Here is a 23,455-nt window from a genome sequence, read left to right on the forward strand (position 1 = left end):
CCGCTGAGAATTCAATTCCTTGTAGTTCAGGTCAAAAGAGAATTTTTTTTGGTGGACTAGAGAGTTGTCTTTGTTGAAACTGTTGTTCATAAACCATCTCAGGAGAGCTGCTCAACGGGTTATGATTCTGAATGGCGAGCGGTTTTGGTAGATGACTATCGAAGGCAGATGTCTGAGTATTTTCATTTGGCAGGACATCAAAAAGGGATTCTTGGCATTGTTTTGTTAACAAAGAAATAAGGATCTTGGGATGTTGTGTATGGTTCTAGGGTACAAGTGTAAGAAAAAAGTTTTTTTGCTAGCTTTCTTAACCCAGCAAGATGTAGTTTTTAACAAAGCTAAGATTCTAAATATTTTATTGAATGAATTACGGCAGGATAATGTGATTAATGAAACTTTGTATCATCTGCAAATCCAAGAGAAAGTTGCTGCTTTTCGTTCTAATGTTCTATCTGTGGAAATTACAGATGCAGAGGTACATCAGGTAATCTTCAATTCTGGTAGGGAAATAAAGCCCCTAATTTTTATAAAATCACTCTGGAGCTGTCTGTTATCAGACATCTGTCAGAATTTGTGTTGGTACTGTGACTTGAGTTTTTAATCGGATGCTCTTTGATGGCTATTTCCCTATTTGTTAGAAAAAAAGTGTTTATAAATTGTTATTTAAAGGTGGTGATAAGGACCCCACTATGAACTCCTCTAGTGCTCTAATGCTCCTGCCAGTTATTGGAAAGGTTTTTGAGAAGATTTTGTATCCTTGTATTGGTGATAAATTGAAATCTAGAAAGTTGTTGATGGACGATCAGTATGGTTTTTGCCCAGGCAAGGGCACAGAAGAAGCTATCCTTAAAATTATGAGCTATTGAGTTTGAGTATGTCTTTGGTATTTTTTGTAGACATATTAAGAGCTTTTAATAATCTGTGATAGTCCTCTGCCTGTTTCAGCTGCAGAAGCGTGATTGTATACAGAATGAGCTGAATGTGTTTTGTAGTTATTTCAGCAGTCAAGATGTTTCAGAAATAGGAAAGACTCATATCGAAAGGTTGTCTGCAAGGTAGTTTGTTAGGATCAAATTTAGGAAGCAACGATAATGTTACTTGAGGGCAGACTGGCTGTTACACGACAACCTTGTGTATCTCAGTGGCAGGTCATCGAATTAGGTATAACCTGGTACAGATGTATCTAGGTGTTATCCTTGATGAGAAACTTTGATTCAAAGAGCACTTTCAATATGCTACCAAAAAGGCTTGTCATGCATTCTTTGATGTTTGAAGAGCAGTTCACCTTATTGGGAGCTTAATTTCAGAACCATGCATGTTCTATGTAAGGATGTATGCGAAGCTATAATGCTGTTTGCTGCACTTGTTTGGACTCTTCGAATGAGGTACAAATGTTATAGAAATATTTTGTTGAGAGCGCAGCATCTTATTATTATATGTGATTGGTGCCTATGTGACTCGTGTGAGAGGCTGTTATTTATGTTTTTAAGCCCATTGTTATTCTTGCAATTGAGCGTCAGTTATGTTATGATACCAAGAAATAGGCCAACTTACCTCCTAGCGCATAAAAGAAATAGACGACCAAGGTTTGCATTTATGGCAGGCAGATTGACTGAATCATCCAGTGACCACCATTACTTGCATTTTTTCTGATTTGAAAAGTATGTAGATTGTTAGTTGGATTTCCCCAATCGACTTATATTACACACTTTCTGGATATAGTGCTTTTTGGGATAGGTTGACCAGATATTGTTTGATTAATTCAGGCTTCTGTCCAGAATGTAGGGCCATTGATAATGATGTGCGCCATGTCTTATATATCTGCCCCAGATATGGAGCTGAATGTACCAAAGAGCTTTTATAAGGATCAATTCTGGTTTTGATCGGCATGTTAATTGGAAAACTGAAAGGGAATGGAATATATTGATAAAGAGCTGCAGTAAACAAAATATGCCTTGCATGTGTGTAGTGAAAAGACTATCTACATGGAGGCAGTTATTCACAGTAATCTACACTTTTATTATTCTTGAAATAAGTGGATATATACATTTTATTTGATCCATCCTCATATATTAGGTGCAATTAGCATCTTTGTGTATTAGATAAATAAATGAAAACTTTACTTTATTGTGTTTGTACTGACTGTTTAAAAATTATCAGTAATTCTGATAGTGTAATTTGTTTCATATCTTCGTTATTATTTTTACTGATTCATTCTTAGTAAAATTTGAACTAAATATGACTGGAATTTGCATTGAGAGATTATAATTAATTTAATTAGTTAATTTTTAAATTTATTAACACTTAATAAGAACTTTAACTAGAAGGTAACTTGTTCATTATCACAATTACCATGGTTTTGTTCATCAGTATCGCTAGAAACATTAACCAATTTATAACAAAAATCAGTTTACTTTAACTGTCCTCAAGAAGATACAAGTATTTTGCTGCCAAATCATTCTTCTGTTTGCTTTTCAACCAATGTAATATTTTAAAGCAAAAATAAAACTACAATTTTTGGTCATTTGAGTTTCTGATTCATTAAATTGAAAGGTAAATTATTAATAGTTAAGAATGAAAGTAATCATTCCTTATAGTAGTGTTGCTTCTAATGTAATCCTCATATTATATTTATATTATTTATATATTATTATATTTAAAGGTTAAATACTTGTATATGGTAATATTGTGTTTTTTTCCCTTAACAGTATGTACCAGTTACTATAGAGAATAAACTGTCGTCATCATCTTCATCAGAACAACTAAACCAAGTTTCCTCTTCGACGGGAAGTAAAAACTCTATTGAAAATTACAAGCCAGAGGAGTTAAATCCAAATACTGGTTTATTTGATAATTTAGAAAGGTACTATTTATATATGTATAAAAGTGAGATTATTCACAGATTTTCATACCTGTGATATTTATTTAGAGATTGTGCTATATCACAATGGGTTATAAACATAATTATAAGGTATGATCAAGTACTGTAAATGTTAATAGCAAGTGTCATCAAACAGCAGGCAACTGCAATAGAAAACAGCCAGAGAAATGTGCACTCACCATCGTGTCACACCGCTTCTGCAACAGCTGGTTTTTTCAAACATATATATATATATATATATATATATATATATATATATATATATTTTCTTTTAATTTAAATATTAAGATAACCATTCTTGAAACAGTACTTTTAATTTAATATAATGGAACTGTTAAGATATATCAAAATATTAGTACCTATTTGATTTAGTGCATCACAAAACAAGTATAAAAATAGTGTATAATGATGCTAATTCTCACTTTGTCTATAGATTAGATGAGCTGACTATTAGTCACTCGATCTAATAGTCTAGTCTGTACAAATAGTTTCAGGATTGAGGCTATAAAAAAAACAAAAAAACTTTATTCCTGTTTAAGCTTTTACATAGTCTTCTTCAACACGATATGGCATTTAGATCAGCTATAAAAGTCATCAAAAGTCCTAGAGAAGTCAGTCTTTTTTTTTTGGAATTACCTTTAGGATGCTTTCTTCTTTGGCATATATCACATTCCTCTACCTTCATGAGCATCTTGACTCTAAAAAGTCTGCAGGGGCTTTATCTGGGGAGTATAGAGGATGGTTTGGCACTGTCACCTCTTGTTTGGCCTTAAACTGCCTTGTTTGTGAAGCAGGAATCAATCTTTGGTTTTATGAAAATGTATTTGGACACAACAAATTTGGTCCAATACATGTTTCAGGACATCTTTATAGACAGCACCAATAATTCATGCACTGTAGTCAGCCTTCAGCAAATTCACACATTCAGTATTTTCACTGCTACAGTTGGTTATCAGCCTTCTCCATTTTATAATTGATAACAGCCATCACAAAAACTAGCAAAACCATTTGAAAACATGAGAAAGAGATGTAGTTCTATTAATCCCTTTTAGTAGCAGGAAATCGTATTATTATGCCCTTTTTTTTTTAATTTTTTTATTTTTTGCAATTTTTTTTACATATTTTTGATCTATGAAATGAGATATGACAAATTAATTTAAGGACCTATTTATGTACTTTACTTATCGTGCAATGTAAAAAATAATATTTTAAAGTTCAATTATATCACTATCATTTATACATGATGAACAGGCCATTTTGTACTAATACTTAGAATAACTAATTTTCATATCAATAATATTATAACACACTAGTAAGCAATTCTGATGATAGACACAAAAATACTCTCACAAAAACAGTTATTTAACACGAACCACCAACCCAAACCGAATCAGCTTTGAATATGTTGTTCACAAGGTTTCTCTCATGTTATAACCTTACCCATGAGATTGTCTCTCGTTCTGTTTTTATAGCCTTTGCCCTAGAACATTTCATACAGAGTGTGTATTCTGACATTGGAATTGTGATTCAGTTGTTTTAGGCATAAAACAATTAAGTTAACAATTTTAGTTCATAAAAAATTAAGTTGATAACTGCTGCATAAGTTGTATTATTTTATTATAGAAAAGCTAAATTTCAAATTCACATATCTATTTACCATTCATATGTAAAACTGAAAGTAATGTTTCCCATTCTTTTTTTTTAGTAACTACTTAATTTCTTTATTAACAGATTGAATTATTTGTTGTTTTGCTTTAAGAGTATAGTGTGCCCCTAAATATACCTTTATGTAGATAATGTGTTACTACCTAACCATGAACGTGCATTAGCCCAGGCACATATTTGAACACAAATTTTTATTCTTTAACATGCTTGAAGGATGGTTATTGCATTGAAAATTTTTTTTATTTTAGTTTTTATTAGTGTAATTGAATGATAAGTGTTTGATTTTTAACTTTTATTCCATTTAAAAACTTTTGCTGATCAGTATATTATTTGAATGATAATGCAGTGAATTTCATTATTTTAAGAGTTGATTACGGCTTGAAAATTATCTTCATACTTAATTATTATTAGAGTTTTTGTGCATTTATCGTGATCTATATAGTAATTGATGTGGTGTAAGGCTTGTCCTGCATGGAGACAAAGCAATCCAAATTCTTTTATAAAACCCTTTTTAAAGTAAAAAATTATCCCTTTTAAAATACACAGAAATAGAATGCTCTGAAAATATAATAATATAATATTTAAGGATATTAGTTGTAATATACCTTATAGTAATACTGTACTATTAACTTCTCAAGGGCTAATAAAATTAGTCCTTGCAAGTTATTTTGCTGGAATCCATAATTTTTAATTACTTCTGGTTACATGTTTCAGATCATGGGGAGGTCACAATATTGTGGAAGATGTTAAGCAGGATTCTGTTTTAAATCTACAGATAAATGAAATATTGAATGAGAGATGTGTTGCTGCTACAGCTATATGTAGAACTGTGCCATATTGGGAGGAAATGCTAAAGTTATCATTGTATTTAAATGATGCAGAATATGATCCTGATTACAGGTATGTGTGGTGGCCCCCTTATGCACCATGTTTGCATTTGTTTGAACTATCATATTATTACCATTAATTTTAGACTGTTCCAAGAAAAATTATATGAAAGTAAATAGATGAAAATCATGTTGAAAGGAATGTGTTGATTCCTATATGCATATAGACAGTGTTTACTGTACTTGATTTTTTAGAAATAGAAGCACTGTCGTCACAGTATCACTTTATGATATGCAGGATGACTTTATTATTCAAAAATGAAATTATAATCTATTTTTGCTTTCCTTATCCTGTCTTGTTATTATTACTATGGTATCTTATTTAGCATAGAAACTGTGCAATTATATTGTCAGAAAGAAAGAAATGTATAAATATGAGAACGTGAAAATATTTATAAAGAATGGAGGTTATGCAGAAGAAATAAGATGAAGAATTTGTAAAGTTCAAAGAAGATGAAGTATCAGGGACTTATTACCAAGAAAGTAAAGAGGAGATAAAATGTTTAGATTGTTGTAATTTGATATATGGATCAAAGACTCAGACCATCAAGAAAAAGGAAGAGAAGTATTTATGATGTTTTGAACTGCAGGCATGAAAAATATAAAATTGAGTAAAGAAAAGAGAGAGACATCTGTATTCCAAAACATGGAATACAGATGTCTGAAGAAAGTAATAAGAAAAGGGAGAAAGCTAGATTGATTTGGCATATATAGAGTGGAAACTGTACTAAAGACGCTCTAAGGGAAAAGAGAAGGAGAAAAAAGGATTGACATGTTGATTGATGTTAGAGAAGATATTGCCATATTGATATTGCCCCTGATAAAGAAAGATAGAAAACTATATGTCACCTGTCTTCTTAGAACAGTTACAAAAAAGAAGAAATCTAAAATCACCTTTTACTGTTTAAATTTATTAATATAATGCCTGTTCAAGAAAGTAGGAAATATTTTCATTGTTTGGACTGCTTGAGTTCATTGATGCTTAAGGAGGATACATCTTGAAAAGAAACTGGGACTATTGTAAGAAGTGTGTTGATCACATTTTAGTTTCACACTTTTTAAAAATATGTTGTTTTTTTTTTAAATTAATAAAGAAATCATACCTGTATTGAAATCTTCTCATCTTGAATTGTACAAATTATCATCATGTAATATAATATTTTTTATAAGCTGTGATTAACTTTTTGTTAACAGGCCACAGGTCGGCGATATGGTTGGAGCACCATACACTGAGGATGATTGGACTAGAGCTACTGTGTATTCTATATCAGGTGCTGATGCTTATAATGTATTCATGCCAGATAAAGGATGTATTAAAAAAGACATTAAACAAGTTAAGAAGTTGCCTGGAGAATCTGCATGTTATCCTCATCTAGGTGTCACAGTTAACTTCCATTCAGACTTAACTGGAAGCCTTGAAGTGGTATGTTTACATTTGTTATTTTAGAAAAATATCCTTGTTATATTTCTTTGGCTCTCCCTACTCTATGAACTGTATACAACTCCTCTCAAGGGTAATTTCATTTTTTTAATTATCTGAATCTTATGGATTTTTGATTTTCAAGGTAGACTCAATTAACAATACTTCTGACAAGTTTTTACTGTGTCTGATAAAGAGATTATTTTAATATATATTACATGACAATCCTGAAAATTTTTGTGCATATGTTGTATTTATTGATTCATAAAGATAGCATCAATTGCAACCAGCTGTATCTCGCATACCTTAAAGTTATGCTATCTTTTATTTTAGAGTTGTTTGTGTTTGCATTCATACATTTGTGTTGGTCATTTCTTCCAGGGATTATTCATACTGTCCACTCTGAATATGAAATGACTTCCTCTAATATTTTTGATTTTATGTATAATCTTTGTTAAATATTGAAATTGTTTTTAATTTTCAAAAATTCTGTATAAAATGTCCAACTATTTAGTTAGCACTTGTGAGAAAGCCACTAACTTATTTCTACTGCAGTTTGAATGGATGTTCTGTAGCAATTGATCTCTTAACATTCATTTAGTGTGCTAGAAATTATTTTTTTATTTGTCGTCTTTTTATCCACAATTAATTTATGCCATTATTATAAAATTTAAAGTTGTAATAGTGATATGGTTTCTTTTATAATATACATAATTTTAGTTTTCTCAATAAGTATCTTGATTTCAAAGATTTGCATTTTTATATTGTTTTTTTAATACAGTATTGTACTAAGAGAAACTTGTTGGTTAGATGTTTTCTAAGTTTGTATAAAAAGCATTATAGAAGTAGCTGTTTGCCATAAAAAATATCTGAAAAATTTTGCAAACCATCTGTTAAGCGTTTTTCTATTATTCCATGAAAGATTAACTTTTGGGTAATCGATAAAAATACAATCCTTGCACAAACCAATAAAACAGAAGCATTATGTTTAACAGAATCATAATCAGTTATTTAATTTTTATCATAGTTAACCGTACTGCCAAGCAATTGTTAATTACCATTCCAGTCATCAGCATTTTCCAACTTGTCAGCAGTATTGTTTTAACTCGGCAGTAAATTATTATTAATAAAATTGTTAAATATCAAGGTAAACTTTACAACAAACTGAGAGCACTTGTTATGCTAAAATATACTAAACAGTAAACTGTTAATAAAAAATTAATTAATATGCACTCTTCAATTTTTAAATTTTATATGAATTTTAAATTAATCCATTAAAATTTCAGTACATTTTAGTGATGAGTTAATATTTAAAATAATTTACTTCTGATGTTTAAATTGTTGATTAAATCTATATGGAAATAGATTAAAATTTTTATATGCCATCATTTTTTTAATGATCACAGTTCTTCAAACTTTGATCGGAAAATTTTATTTTAATTTATGCATATGTTAGGGTAATTTATTTGTTTCAATGTGTGTGTGTGTTTTGTTTACATAATTAAGGTATATCCAGAAATAATTTCCATTTTTAGACACTGCCTCCACAATACTATAATTGCAATTCTAAACTTGCATGCTCAGTTGCCTGATATGTTAGGAAGGGATTGATGCCATTCTTATTAAGTTGACTACTACATAAACACTTCTTAGTGTGTACTTCTTATTTGTATAACAAATAACAATATCAAGATGCCTCCGCCTGTAAAATTCAGTCTGCAGTTTGTTTCTTGAATGCAAGGAACATTAATCTGGTTTAAATTCAGTCAGATATGCAATTTTTGTAGAGAAAATACTGTCCTTTCTTCCATTAAACAATTATTGTGTGTGATTGTTTAATAGAGGGATGTGGTAATGTGCATGATGAACAGAGCACGCTAACTACCAGCTTTAATTACAAATGATTTTGTGCATACATGGTGACAAGCTTAAAGAGAACAGGTGATTCACAATCACATCTTTTACCAGAAATTTCACATTCACTTACACATGAAATTATTATGTCTTACAAATGAGTTACTGGACTGTGTGATGCATATGCTTAAGGAAAATCAGAGAATGAAACAGTTATGAGACAAGTTTTTGACTGTACAGAGAACAAAGTGATGACTTTTTGAGCTATATAATTATTGGGGATAAGAAATCATTTCATGATATGAAATGACTGTCTGAAATGGGAGCACCTTAATTGCCCAGAAAGAAAAAATGAAAGTGATCTTTTCCACCCAAAAAATCATGTGAACAGTGTTTTGGGACAGAAAAGGAGTTTTTCTTGTTGATTTGTAGTACAATCAATATTTCCTGTGAAATGTAGAAAATATTGCATGTTGCAATAAAGAGCAAGTGGATGGCTTGCTTACCTGGAATGTTGTGTTGATTCACCAACATTCATTCATTCACTTGCTACCTCCACAACACAACATCTTATGAGAGGAGATTTGAGGATGATCTGTCCAGTCTGTTTTCACAGATCCTTTTACCCTACCTAATAAATGGCGATTTCAACATCCATCACTGTTCATGGGGCTCATCATGTTCTTCCCAAGGTATTATAGTTGATCGACTGAGGCAGAACTAAGATCTCTGCTTATTGAACGATGAATCGTATGCACTTGAATTATCTTCATCTTCATTTTTGTCCATCAATCTGTCCATATGTGCAGCAACCCTACTACCACATCTTACCTGGCATGTCTCCCAAAATTTCTTTGGAAGCTATCATAGACTGGTTGTTATCTCAGTTGATAGTAGTGATTTACCTAAGAGTCTGCCATGCAGATGGGTGGATTAGAAAGCGGACTGGATCAGATACAAGGATTCCTTTGGCCAATATGACAAAGAATAGTAGCACGATCCACCAACTTGCCAAGTTTACACACCAAATTCTTGGTAGCACAAATGAATTCATCCCTTTAACATCTTGAAAGCGAAGGTGGGATGAAAACTGCAGGCATGCACTAAGGGATCAGCACAGGGCTTTACGTAATTTCAGTCAACAACCTACAACTGAATTGCTCTGCGCCTTCCACAATGCGAGAACTGTTTGCCATCGAATGTTTTGGTGTCCTTAATTAAAATCTTGGCTGAATTATGTTGATTCCATTTCGTGGATAACACCATCATCTGTTGTGTGGAGAAAAGTTTGGGCTGTTTGTAGAACATGACAATCCCTGGAGCAGATTGGACTAGACAGATTGGACCAGTGGCAGCCTCATAATGATGCCAGTAATTGTGGGGAACAGATTTGGGAACATATGGCAGTTTTACTTATATCATCATATTGTCATGAGTTTATCAGGTACAAGTTGCTGGTAAAAAAATCCGTTTGTTATTGAAAATTTTCTAAATGAATTAAACATTCTTTTTTCTTTTGATGAGTTAAGGTATATCTTGAATAATTCCCTTGACACTTTCCCTGGAAATGATAATATCAGGCTGAGTATGTTGTCATATGCAGTATCCAGGAGGTGAGATAACAACATCTCACCTCTTTTGTATATTTGTAATCGAATATTTTCTGATCAGGTTTTTCCATATTCTTGGTCAGAAGCATAGGTAATTCCTGTACTGGAAACTGGTAAAGATAACTCATTCCCCTCAAGTTATTTTTCTATCTTGACCCTAAACTGTCGTCTAGGTAGTATCTTGAGAAAGAAATGCCCTATTTGCCTCTAAACAGTGTGGTTTCTGCCAAGGTAGATTGTCTATTGATTATGTAGTTTCTTTATAATCCATCATTCAAAACCCACCTAGAATCGTGGTGTAAAATGACTGAATGTATGTTTTCTCTTGAGAAGACAAAATTGCATTTACTTTTCATCCTTGAGGGAACATGTTGACCTCAACTATCGTTACATGGTAACCAGTTGTATCAAGCATGTGGGTTAGATTTCTCAAATTGTGGCTTGACCAACGATTTTGTTTGGTTAACACTTTTTAAGGTGCTGAAGGTGAAATGATTAAAAATGCTAGACATGCTGAAATTTCTATTCAATACTCGTTGGGGAGCTGATTGTGTATACATGTTTTGCTTCTACTGAGCTCTGGTCCATTCCTGCTTAGACTTCTGCTGTCTGGTATATTCATCAGCACAGATCATAGCTCTAAACTAAAGATGCTCAATGCAGTCCACAATTCATTTACATGTCTGGCTAAAGGCACATTTTGTTCAAGCCCTATGGTAAGCCTACTAGTGAACAGTGGTTAACCATCTCTTTGGAATAAATGAAACCAAATGATCTTCTCCTATGTAGCTCACATTAAAGCGCAGCCAAATCATCGTACCTTTTGATTTGTGGTGTTCTCCAACTAGCATGTTAATCAATATGAGAAACAGCCAAGATCTACTGCTCTGCTAGCCATCAGAGCTCATCACCTTTTCTTATCTCTAAATAGACAGTTACTTCCAAACTTCCTGTTACTCAACATTATTACCTCCCTTGGCTGCCTTCTCTTGTGAATTATTGCTTTAGTTATGGTTAGTATCAAGAAAAGGACACGAATCCAGTTATCTTATGGAAAAACTTTTTAAATATTGTAGCATGAATCCAGATGCTGTAGATTATACAGATGGCTCTAAAGATGTTTATTGTGCTTTTGTTGTTGCCAGTAAGTAGAACATATAATTAGGCCTTCCCAGCATTGCTGGTATTTTTGTCAAGGAACTGTTTGCTGTTAATAAAACCTTAAATAATAAACCCAGCATTCCGACTGGTACTTGTCTCTTCAGATTCATGATTCATGAGTGCCTTTCAAGCCATTAGTAATATATACTCTAGACACTCTGTTGTCTGTGATATACAGTATATCATCTTTGAATTTCAGGCAAGAGAGAGCTGATGGTATGGCAAAAGAGGCTTGTTTGCAGCCTCCTTTCACTAATCGCATTGTTTCAAATGATCTTGTCTGTTTTCTGAATAGTGTAGTTCGTGATGAATGACAGAGTGAATGGAATGCTACCATCAATAATAAACTTCATCCAGTTACGGGCACTGTGTCACCCTGTTGCAGCTCTTCATGTAGAAATAACTGTTGTGATGTTATTATTTGTCGTTTGTGAGTAAGGCACACTAGGCTCACTGATGGATATCTGATGACAGACTGATGCACCCATTTTTGTTTGCTACAACTACCATTTGATGGTACACCACATACTTGGGGACTGTGTCTGTTATGCAGCATTGCATCAGAAGTGTAAACTAGGTGCTAACATACAAAATATTTTAGGCAACAATGTATCAATACTGTCTAGTCTTACGATTTTTTAGGGCCGTGCATCTGAATTCAAAAATTTGATTAAAACTAATATAACCTAGCCTTTTGACATTCAGAAATTTTATTGCTTTATGTTAGATTTTAATGTTTTTTATTTTGCACTTAACATACAATAAGTGCATTTTTCATCATTTCAATTTTTAAGGTGAATTTTAATTGTTAATCTTTAATCATTTATTTTAGTAATTTTCTGTTGGTGCTGATAATGACACCTCATTATGCGCCCAGGAAAAAAACATTTCCTTGTGACCTTGGCTGGGATCAGTACAATTATCCCCTGTACAGGCCAGAACTTGCACCAAGTGACTTATGATCTGTTCCTGCATCTTAAAACCTTTGCTGGCCTTCAGTTCCATGATGATGAAAGGATACAGCTTCCGGTGCCCAGCAGAAATCATGTAAAAAGAGTAAGATTTATAAAAGTAATAAAAATTTTCCCTGAGTATGTTGATGATATTTTGAATTAACCCTTTGAAATTTACTTTTTGAATAACCGTTCATATTATCGCTAATTTATTTTGGCAAAAATCCTTTATTATTTTTTTTAATATATTTTTATTTCAGGGTGATTTGGTGCAGTTTTCATTAAAATCACAAGATAGAAGTCGTTGGATTGGAAAAATAAAGGATGTTAAACAGACAAATGATGGTGAATATATTGCAGAAAATGAAATAGCTACTGGTTATCTAGAAGCTTGGGAACCGGAATTTGTTGATGATGGACGCCTTTCCTGTTTAAAATTACAGTCTAAGTTAACTGTTGTTATATCTGCTGGGCACGACTCAAAAACATTTTATGTTAAGCCAGTAACGAAAGAAAGTATTGATTATTTTGAAAATTTGGCCCAAGAAGTTGCTGCTTATTGTATGACAGGTAACAATTAAATATTACTTTAAAATTTTTTTTATATAGTTAACAATTTTTAACTGTTCAGATCATCAATTTTAATAAATAGTTGTTTGTATTCAGCTGAAGCTGTTCTGCAGGTATATTATCACTAAATTCACAACAATTTCATAGAAATGTGCTGGACTCTACTTACTGGACTTCAACTTGACTAAAACTGGTACTAGTCTTACAACTGAGAATAATCCTTTTTGCCGGGCATCAAATTCTCACTACAAAAAGTTTGACATTACACAGTTTGTTGGAAATATATTGCATAAATTTTGTGAGTTATAGAATTACTTGCTTTTCATAATTTGGCTCTGAGTTATGCGCTTTAGGATTAGAATTAATACTCATAATAGGTATATTGATTCACATATTTCTCATGGTTTACAGTCTTGTGAAAATCTGTTTTATAAGAGTACTTATTTACAGTAAAGCGTGACAATCAAGATGGTCAACAACACTGGTAATTCATATCTTACAATAGCAGCATTTAATTACCAGCAGCACTCAGAGTTAATTCAAAGACTAAAATTTCATGAAACACATCTTTCATTTGCATCAAAGAATTACACATCATGATGTTTGATTATCATGTTTTAAGGTTTGAATTCAGAGAATCATTGTGTTCTGCTATTTCATCCATATATTTTTCTTAATTTGAGGTTGACAATGATGACCTCTATTATTCATGGCCTCACAGCAAGAGTATGCTTAAAGTAATGAATCATTGAGATTAGCTTTGTTACTGTGATCCAGAGTTAATTTTTATTTTACACATTAGTGTTTCAACAGACCTTAAAATTGAATCCTCCCACCGTTGTCATACTATTGTGAGAATAACATCCACAATATTGAAGAACTTTCTTTGATTATGGCACTAATTATACAAGATAAGATTATGCATCGTTTCTCAGAAAAAGTATTAAAACGTGATAAGATGCTGCCTAAATAGCTTTTCTATAATTTTGAAACATTTTTTAGCCGTCCTGCTTTCTACATTGAATTATTAAATGTATAACAAATTTAAATTTAATATATTGATCCTTACTGTTTTTTACATACATTTCTCTGCACACTTTTATTTGAATAGACTTTTTTTATTTGCAATATGCTATTTTAAAATTGAGTACAATAATGGCAAGTAACTATTTATATATGTTTATGCTCATAATTATGAGTATTCTAATTATTAAATGATTATAGTACAGAGTGTCCCATATAAAACGCAACCCATCAATCACTCATCCATGAAATTTCAAAAGTCAAGCTTACTCCCTTACTCGTTACTGAAATGGACTTGTCCAACATCTGAACATCGCGGCGACGCAGTAGAACATTACTGATAGTAACAACAATGCAATCATAACGTTCAGTGTATTGCTAGAGACAAGATGGTGTTTTTGCTAGATGAACGTGTTTTCATTGTTGAGTCGTACTTCAATACGAAATCAGTGGTTGCAGTGCAAGATTTGTTTTGCCACAAGTACCCAGATAAACCAGCTCCTAACAAAACATCAGTATTAAGGTTAGTTGCAAAATTTAGAGAGACTGGTTCTGTTAATAACAAGGAACACAAAAGATCTGCGTCTGTATTGAATACAGATACAGTCACTGAAATCAAAGACCGATTACTTGCCTCGCCAAATAAATTGATCAGATGTTTTTCTGCTGAAATTAATTTGTCTAAATCAACTGTTCATCGGGCGACCAAACAATTACAATTACGACCTTATCACATTCAAACGGTTCATCGGCTTCTTGAGCCCGACAAAGAAAAATGGCTACAATATTGTCAATGGTTCCGTCGATTTCTGCGTGAGGGAATTAATGTTATGGATTCGTTATTTTTCACAGATGAAGCACGGTTACATTTGGATGGCTACGTAAACAGCCAAAACAGTAGATTTTGGAGTGCTGAAAATCCCCACGTTTATCACGAAAAACAATTACACCCGCAGAAGTTGGGCGTGTGGTGCGCGATATTGCGGAACGACCATTAATGCAGAACGAGATCAGGATATTTTATTTCAGTTCATTGCACTCTTGGAAGAGGAAGACAGACACTGCTGGCTACAACATGATGGTGCGACATCGTACTACGCAGGTTCAACTTCTGATTTTGTTGAGGAATTCTTTGGTAATTGTGTTATCGGTCGAGGCTTGTGGCCACCAAGATCTCCAGATTTGACTGCGGTGGATTTTTTTCTACGGGGTTACCTCAAACAAAAAGCCTACAGCAACAAACCACGAACAATTGATAGTCAATATTGAACAAGCTGTATTAAATATCCAGCCACAAACTTTGAAAAAAGTTGCAAGAAACGCTGTAAAAAGAATTGAAGCTTGTATTCAAGAAGATGGCGGCCACTTCCAACATTTACTCTAAATGTAAGGTAATGGATGGTAATAATAAAAATTACATTTACACATGCCTTTTTATTATTTCAATACCTACCAATATAAGGTTGGGTTGCGTTTTATATGGGACACCCTGTATTTGTTGTTCAGATCATATTGAACCTTTTCACCATTGATGTCGTGCAATTTCTTCACTTATCTTGTTAAAATAGTTTATAAATGTGTGATCTATCTGTTGTGTCTGACATAATGAATTAGAAACGAATTCTTTCATCTTCATGTTTCAAACTTTTCTGAAATTTCCAGATAAAACTCAATTCATATAGATGACTGAATATATAGAGCCCTGCATATTTGGGAAAAATATTTGACCACTAAAAAGATTTACCTATTCATAAATTTCTTTGCTTAAAAAAATAACAATTATCTTTATTTAATTTGCTAATTATCTTTACAAATTTTTAATTTGCTTTTATAATTTAATTTTCAAAATTATTTGTAACTATATAAGCCAAATAATTATGTCTGGTACACAAAGATCAATGGTTTATAGTTAATTTACTTCAAATGTTAAAGTGATTTGTAAGAATAATTAATGCCCTTCAAATTTACTGTTTTATAGATGTGATTTAATTTGTGTACATATTGTAACTTTTGAATTGTCAGGAAAGAACCTGCAACAGACAATGAAATTATAAACTCCAGTGAAAAGAATTTGTGTCTATTTGAATTTACATATTATAATTTTGAAAATCTTGAATTTCAGCTCCACATCTTGACAGAGAACCTCTTCTAGGAGAATTAGTTGCTGCCATGTGGGTAGAAGATGGAAATTTCTACAGAGCTCAGGTCTTAAAAAAAGTAAAAGACAAAGAGTACAAAGTTATATTCGTAGATTTTGGCAATATTGCTTTTGTATTGATGAGTGATATGAGATCTTTGAACCAGATGCTAAAATCTGTAAGTAAACAATTTTTAATTTTTGTCTTGTCATAAATTTTTTTATTGAAAATTAATGCTATTTATTGTTATTTGGAAACAAAAAAAAACTTATTGTAATTTGACTTCTTTCACTAGAAAATTGGTATTTACCTGAACAAAATGTAAAAAAATTAATGCTGATAATGATTGCAAAATAAATGACATTTCTGGAAGACTGCACTGTAATTTGTATGAGTATATTGTTTGTGGACCTAGTAATATGAAGTTTTCAGTTACAGTATGGTTGCAATAATCTGAGTTTTCATTAATCCCAGCCAGATTTGTTAAAATGTTACAAATGTACATTATTAAAACAATATCTTTTTCAACATCGTAAAATATATTTGATTGGCCTACTTTTAACAGGACTAATTCCCAGTTTTTTTGAACTGGGAAGTTCAAGTTGCCATGTAGGCCTAACAGAAATTGAATTTTATTAAAAGAAAGATAAATACCCTGTTGTTAAGTAGAGTTTATTTCAATGTCTGTCAATACATTACAAGAAATGAGTCGACCAAAACCTTATTGAATTTCCAAGAAATTTTGTTACTAGGCTAGGCAAGCGGGGTCAGTGTCACATGTAATGACACTCTGTCGTTCTTTACAATGTTGCACTTACCGTATATCATTGTTCTAAGACCAATTTAATGGATGCTTAATGGATGGTAGTGATTACAGGAGAAAAAGAATCATGAGAAAATAAACCGAATAGAATATCCAGGAACAAAAAACCAATAGTACAATTACAATGTCAAAAATCCATTTTGTCTTCGTTAATGATTTATTGAATTAACTTCTCAAAGATTGAATTTTGTAATATTGTAACTTACATTAAATATATCATATCTTTCATATTATATTTAATTTAACTTTTAAGTAAACTTAATTCATGGAGACAGCTCTAAGAACGTGTTCCGTCAAACGTATAATTTAACGTTTTCTGATGCAATGAAATGAAATAAAAAGAATACCTAACACAACACAAAATAATTCATTCGTCTGTAGATATACTAACAGAACTGAACATCAGTCATCAAACATTAAACGCACAATCCACGTGAACTTTCTTGTCCTCTTTAACTGATACTACAGTTTCAACATCTGCCACTTTTTTTTGAAAAAGAATGTTTTCAAACGATGACTAAATATCGTTGTTGTAGATTGTTCTGTTAGAAAGCGTCCTTGAGAACAAAAATTTTGATTCATTTTGTTTAATATAAGTAAATATTTCTTTCATATTTTGTAAAATTTATACTTTTAAAATATACTTTTATAAGCAAAAATGAATAAGTTAGTTGCTAACTTTTATAACAAACTACAGAGAGGGTTGCGTAAAATCAGCTGCTTGGAATTCTTGTTTGTTTGGTTTTGTGGTAAATTTGTGAAAATGGCATCATCTCAAACAACGTTGTATATGCGACCTTGACCAAAAACTGAACAGTATTGTATTAGTGAATTTTAATTTATTATTTTTTTTATCTAATTTAATGTAAAAGAGAAAAAGCAATCAAACAAAATTAGTTATAGAGTTTGAAGAAGCAGTTATCAGAAAGTGCTATTATGTCTAGATTGTATATAAAAGAATGAGAGTTTAAAAAACAAGTGAGGGTGATAGTTTTTCCATTTGTGAAAAAAGGCTGACTAATATTACAGAAAAATGCATAAATTTTCAACACCACCTCATAGAATAAGAAGGTTTCTCTGCCACCACTGGTTGGTTGGTTAGAAAGTGGAAAAAAAGATAAAGCATACAGTTACTTGTAGTAGTGAAAAACTTTCTGTTGACAGTGAAAGTTACTGATCAATTTGCAACAAAATTTAAAAAAATTGTGACAAGAAAAGCACTCTAGATCAATTTATAATCATGACAAGTTGGATTTGAGTGTGTATGAGTTAAGGAAAGCTTAACTCATTCAAAAGAAACTAGAGTGCCAGGTTTTAAAAAAGTACAGAACAAATTACAGTTTAACTTTGCACAAACGAATCCAGGAATCACAAATTACAGCTTATTTATTATCGATTAATCTAAAAAGCTCAGTGTTTTTGAAAACTTTGCTCTTCAAAAATTGTTGGCTTAGAGTCAAAATAATTGCTGGATGAACCAAAAATGTCTAAAGTCTGGTTTGTTGTAGAAGTTACGATTTTAACTAGATATAGTAAGTTATAAATTTTGAAAGAAAACTGCCTCAGAAAACATTATTTTTATTTAGTTGCTAATTCTCCATCAGACCCAGATGAGGAAGTACTGAGTATTGGTGACATTAAAGCAATATTTCTGTTATCAATTATCATGAGTCTTATTCAGCTCATGAACCAGGTTCTTGCAGATGCTTAGTGTGAAATTACTATTAACTCAAAAAAAATCATAGAAAGACATTTCTTCTAAAGAAAACAATTATTACTAACTATTTATGAAGGTACTACAGAAAAGTTCACTTTTAATATAAAAAATACTAGCTTACAAAATCTCAACTGAAGAAGAAATGTAAATTGTGGCCAGATCTGATAAGAAATTATTAATGAATTTATTAACATAATAAAAGTGGTAAACCACCAAGCAAACGAGCGATACAGTTGCACAAGCGGTGAGAAAGACAAAGCGGCTGAATACAAAAAGTGATGCACTCGGTCAGTCACATGTTATTTTAACCTTAGTTTTTCTTTAATCTGAGGGGTCTATAGTTCAGATTAATGAGACTACTGTACATGTAGTGCCTGTGATTTAATCATCCATAGCCTGTTGCCATGTCATAGTCATATTATAAGATTGAGGACATTTTCTTATGTAATTATCATTTTGTGGTGTACTGCTGTGGAATTAGGTCCTTTATACCAGTCTCCATATTGTTCCTGTTCTCAATAGTCTTATTCCCTTGTCTTTTGTCTATCGTCTTCATTCTCTTACTGATCACCCCATCATTTATTTTTCGTTAAACCAATCACCCAAGAGTTTTTATTTGCTGATTTGCATTTCACTTCCTCTATAAAAATTGTTTCATTCTCAGTTCTTGATGAGTTACAGAAATAAATAGGCATAAATCTGTTTTTTTTTGTTTTTTTTTTTTTTTTAAGAAATATTACTACTGTGTTCATTCATGATATAACTAAATTATAATAATCAAAACTAAAATGATAATACAAAGATCAAGAGACTTCTCTCAGCAGCCAGTTTCTTTTTTATGACTGTAAGATTTTTCATTCATTACTGACAAATCGGTTTTAAAAAATGGACATTTAAATTATTTTTTTAAATAATCCTACTTATATTTTTATTTTATTTATTTATTATTTTCACACAATTACATCTATTATTTTTAATAATAAAAAAAAATTCAATTAAACAATTTTACAGAGTAACATCAAATGTATATAACTTGTATGAAAATTTTATATATATACAGAGAGAGAAAGAAATTGGAGTATAATCTATGAATATGGATTGACTGATATTTTGATATTCTTTTCCAACAGCAACCGTGTTCTGCAGTCAGAGTTGGATTAAAGGATGTACCAATGAAGCCTTTCACAGCATCTGCATTGGAATATATTAATTATCTGAGTAATAATAATGAACCCCTTACTACAGTAAGTACAGTGTTTTTATTTTATTCGCTTAGTTTGAAATTTTGTGATATTATTACATTTCCTTGTATTTAGTAGATGGTTTGTTGGTTCCAATTTTTGTATTCTAATTTTATAATCTTAATATTTTGAAATTCAATCGTTATATTTTTGTAAACGCTAAATTGTAACCTTTTACAGTTTCAGTTTAAGAGCTTACTAGTTCAGAAGTAAGTTAAGAGAGATAGTAATTGCAAGCTTAGCAGATTTGTGTTACAACAACAAATGCTAATTCTCATGTTCATTTTTAATTACATGTTTAAGCACTCCATTCTTCTATCAATCCATCAGTTTTTGTCTTAAATGTTTGCTACACTTAAGTTATTATTATTATTATTATTAAACTGCAAGGTATAGGCAAAAACAAGGATTCCCATAATATGTGCGTAACTGTGAACAAAACTATTTAAGTTTATTTTAATGTGTACATTTATTATCATCAATATTATTTTGAGAAATTCAAAATAATGTTATTAATTTATTTTCTGATTTTATTCATTACTATTCTTTGAATTCATTTAATAAACTCAGGTAAAAGATACTTTAATATTTATTTTAATTTAGCCTATTTATTTTATTAGCATTTCCTTCAAATTTACTCTTGATTTCTATTAAAAAATAAATCATTCAGTGGATTCTCAGGGAACCCATGTTATACAACTCCTTAACAAAAACGTTTTTCCATACAGTTAAAATATCTAAAAGATGTTTTCTGTATGTAAGTAACAGTTTTTTTTATAATAAAAACCAATTACCTTTTTATAATCAGTCATTCTTTGTCAACTCTGGATATAAAACAGAATTTTATGTTGTTAAGCAGAAGAGTTCATAATCTTAAAGTATTTTATGCACTTCTAATAAATCTGTGATGGGAAATGCAAGATTTGTCTTGCAACATTAAACCTTTCATTTAAAAAAAGTGAATGTTTTCATACATATAAATTGTTCCTATACTGCAAATAAAAAAATCTTGTCTATTTCAATAAAAAGATCTTCAGAATCTTAAGGATTAGTTATATATTATAGTATTGTGTAATCTAAGAATAAAAATTTCAATAGTGATTTTACTAATCAATGTACTGTATGATTTAACTGGTTTATTTACAGTGTTTAGTCCTAAGAAACAAAGTTTACCCAAACCTGAATTTAATTTTTTTTAAATTATTACCATGTGTTATTATTATTATGTTGATGAGGTAATGGTTTCTACTTGTTACAATCTCTGTTAAAATATATCTTAGAGAAGTTTGTTCTCAACTGATTGATGAATAACATGATAGGGTGGGTGGGGGGTAATTCTGTCATTAATAACATAGAGTACCTTGTTTTGAAGCAGCCATTGGTAAAACTGCTGTATCTAATCTAACTACACCATGCTGTTTAACCATTGCTGAACTTTGGATAAAACAGAATTTGATATTGTTGAGATCATAATCTAAAAAATTTTATGAACTTCTATAAAATCTGTGCTGGGAAATTCAAGATTTTTCTTATGCTGGTAATTTTATTTGGTATTATTAAATAATGCTAGTCCAATTTTATATTAAAAAAAAAATCACAAAATATTTATACAATAATGTGGTCATTAACAGTCAAATTGAAATTAATAGTCAATGTTTATTTAACTAGTGTAGGTAGAATAATAAAATCTAAATAATGTTATGGCAGTAGCTTAATTCATTACTGATTAGTTAAAATACTTTGAAAAAATCACACTTAACCAAATTTGGAGCATGCACACTAGAGTTTTAACAGTTTTGTAGACTCACATTATGAATCTGAGGTATATAGGTATCGTATTTTTTATCAAATGGTCAGGGTTTAAGGTTTGTTGGATTCTTGTTTATTGCTCTAGGTCCTTACTATGCCTGTTAAGTACATAATACTAGTCGCTCCATATACATTTATATGAGTATAAATTTCTTTCTTGTGTTTTCACTTATGTCTCTTTCTCCAGATTTTTTGTCCCAATATCTGGATCGATTTATTATTAATAACATAATTTAATATCGGAACAGTAATTAATGATCACTTAAAAATCTGTTCTCCAGATCTATAATTATTCTAGTTTTCCATTTTTTAGAATGGCGTGTTCTTTACCATTTTACCTTCAATTGTAAATCTTTCATCATCTGGTCTTAACATTAGATATATAAACTAAACATAGTTTTATAAGAATTTTTTTAAAAAATATTCTGAAAAAATTATCATTGTGTTAAAAGTATTTGATCTTAATTTTTCATTTAACAAATATTTTCTTACTTCATTTATTGATATTACATGACCTCATGGATCCAGACCCATTTATAGAATACAACTATTGAGCTATTTGCAAAGAATGGATCATGCAGAATCTATGATAATCTTAGAGTAAAAGGTAATGACCTAGAGTACCCTTTTTGAGGGGTGTTATTGCCATTAAAAAATTTTTTCTGTTTATTTATCCCTCATCGATCAGATTCATGAAAATAATTTCAACTTTTTAAATCCTTTACGGAAACAGAAATTCCTGACAACTGATAGTAGCTATACCTATCTTTTGTTTATTATATTTATGAATATGCAATCTTTTATAAAAAGAGATCATGTATTCTTAATAAATAACGATACCCTCACCTACCAAACCAGACAACAGAACCGTTTTTCATGTATAATACTTCAGCTTGAAAGAACGGTCCTTGTTATGCTTCCATTGCCATTTTTAATAATTTACCAAACTGTTTAAAAATCTTCCCACCAATTTATATAAAAACACAATGTAAAGATTTTATTTTACAGAAACAATAGTATTCTGTTGAAGATCTTTAAATAGTACTAATCAATTTTTAAAAAACCTGAATTTTCAGCATCCTGTTGTATTTGTTCATAAATACGTGCTCAAAATAATATTCAATAATGCCTTTTGAATTGTGGATTATTTTGTATTATTTTTTTATATGTAATGTATTAAAATAAACTTAACATTATTTCATGTGTTTATAATTTAAAATAATCCATGTGAATTTTTATTGCATTATTTTTTTCTAACTATACTTTATATCCTTACATTTATAATTTATATTTTAATGGCGTGATCACTATAATGCAGCATTTCTCAACCTGAGGGTCATAGTGAGCTTAAAACTTAACAGATAAACAGTATTGAAATGTTTTTATAGGAAAGAGAAATCATTATAAACATTCTACTTACATTTATAAGTACACATGTAAAGAAAATAAATTAATGAGATTGCTGTGTTTGTTTTTCATCAGTGTACTAAACAGATCCAACAGACATTACGCTTCAAGTCTTAAACAAGACCATACTGATTGAGCTCTTACTTACTGCCTACCTGATGGAAGAATGAGTGAGTCCACCCCACACCATACACTAAACACAGAAAACTGAAACACAAACATATAGAAACAAGAACATAACAAAAACATAAAACATTAAAAACAGTACACTAAACAAAACAATCTCAAGAAATTAA

General features: G+C 30.9%; 1 protein-coding gene across 5 annotated transcripts in view; it reads left to right on the forward strand.

The window, feature by feature from the left end:
* The window catches only part of LOC142325515 (uncharacterized), a 106,597-nt gene that overhangs the window by 74,219 nt on the left and 8,923 nt on the right, over positions 1 to 23,455 (forward strand). For all 5 annotated transcript variants that reach the window (XM_075367378.1, XM_075367377.1, XM_075367381.1 and 2 more), the window contains 6 exons: positions 2,709 to 2,863; positions 5,261 to 5,446; positions 6,628 to 6,856; positions 12,692 to 13,001; positions 16,147 to 16,340; positions 19,833 to 19,946. In XM_075367378.1, coding sequence (XP_075223493.1) covers positions 2,709 to 2,863; positions 5,261 to 5,446; positions 6,628 to 6,856; positions 12,692 to 13,001; positions 16,147 to 16,340; positions 19,833 to 19,946 — 1,188 coding nt within the window. The remainder of the gene's footprint in view (positions 1 to 2,708; positions 2,864 to 5,260; positions 5,447 to 6,627; positions 6,857 to 12,691; positions 13,002 to 16,146; positions 16,341 to 19,832; positions 19,947 to 23,455) is intronic.

This window comes from Lycorma delicatula, chromosome 5 (genome assembly GCF_047948215.1).
Source record: "Lycorma delicatula isolate Av1 chromosome 5, ASM4794821v1, whole genome shotgun sequence".
In the NCBI taxonomy this organism is placed as follows: Eukaryota; Metazoa; Arthropoda; class Insecta; order Hemiptera; family Fulgoridae; genus Lycorma; species Lycorma delicatula.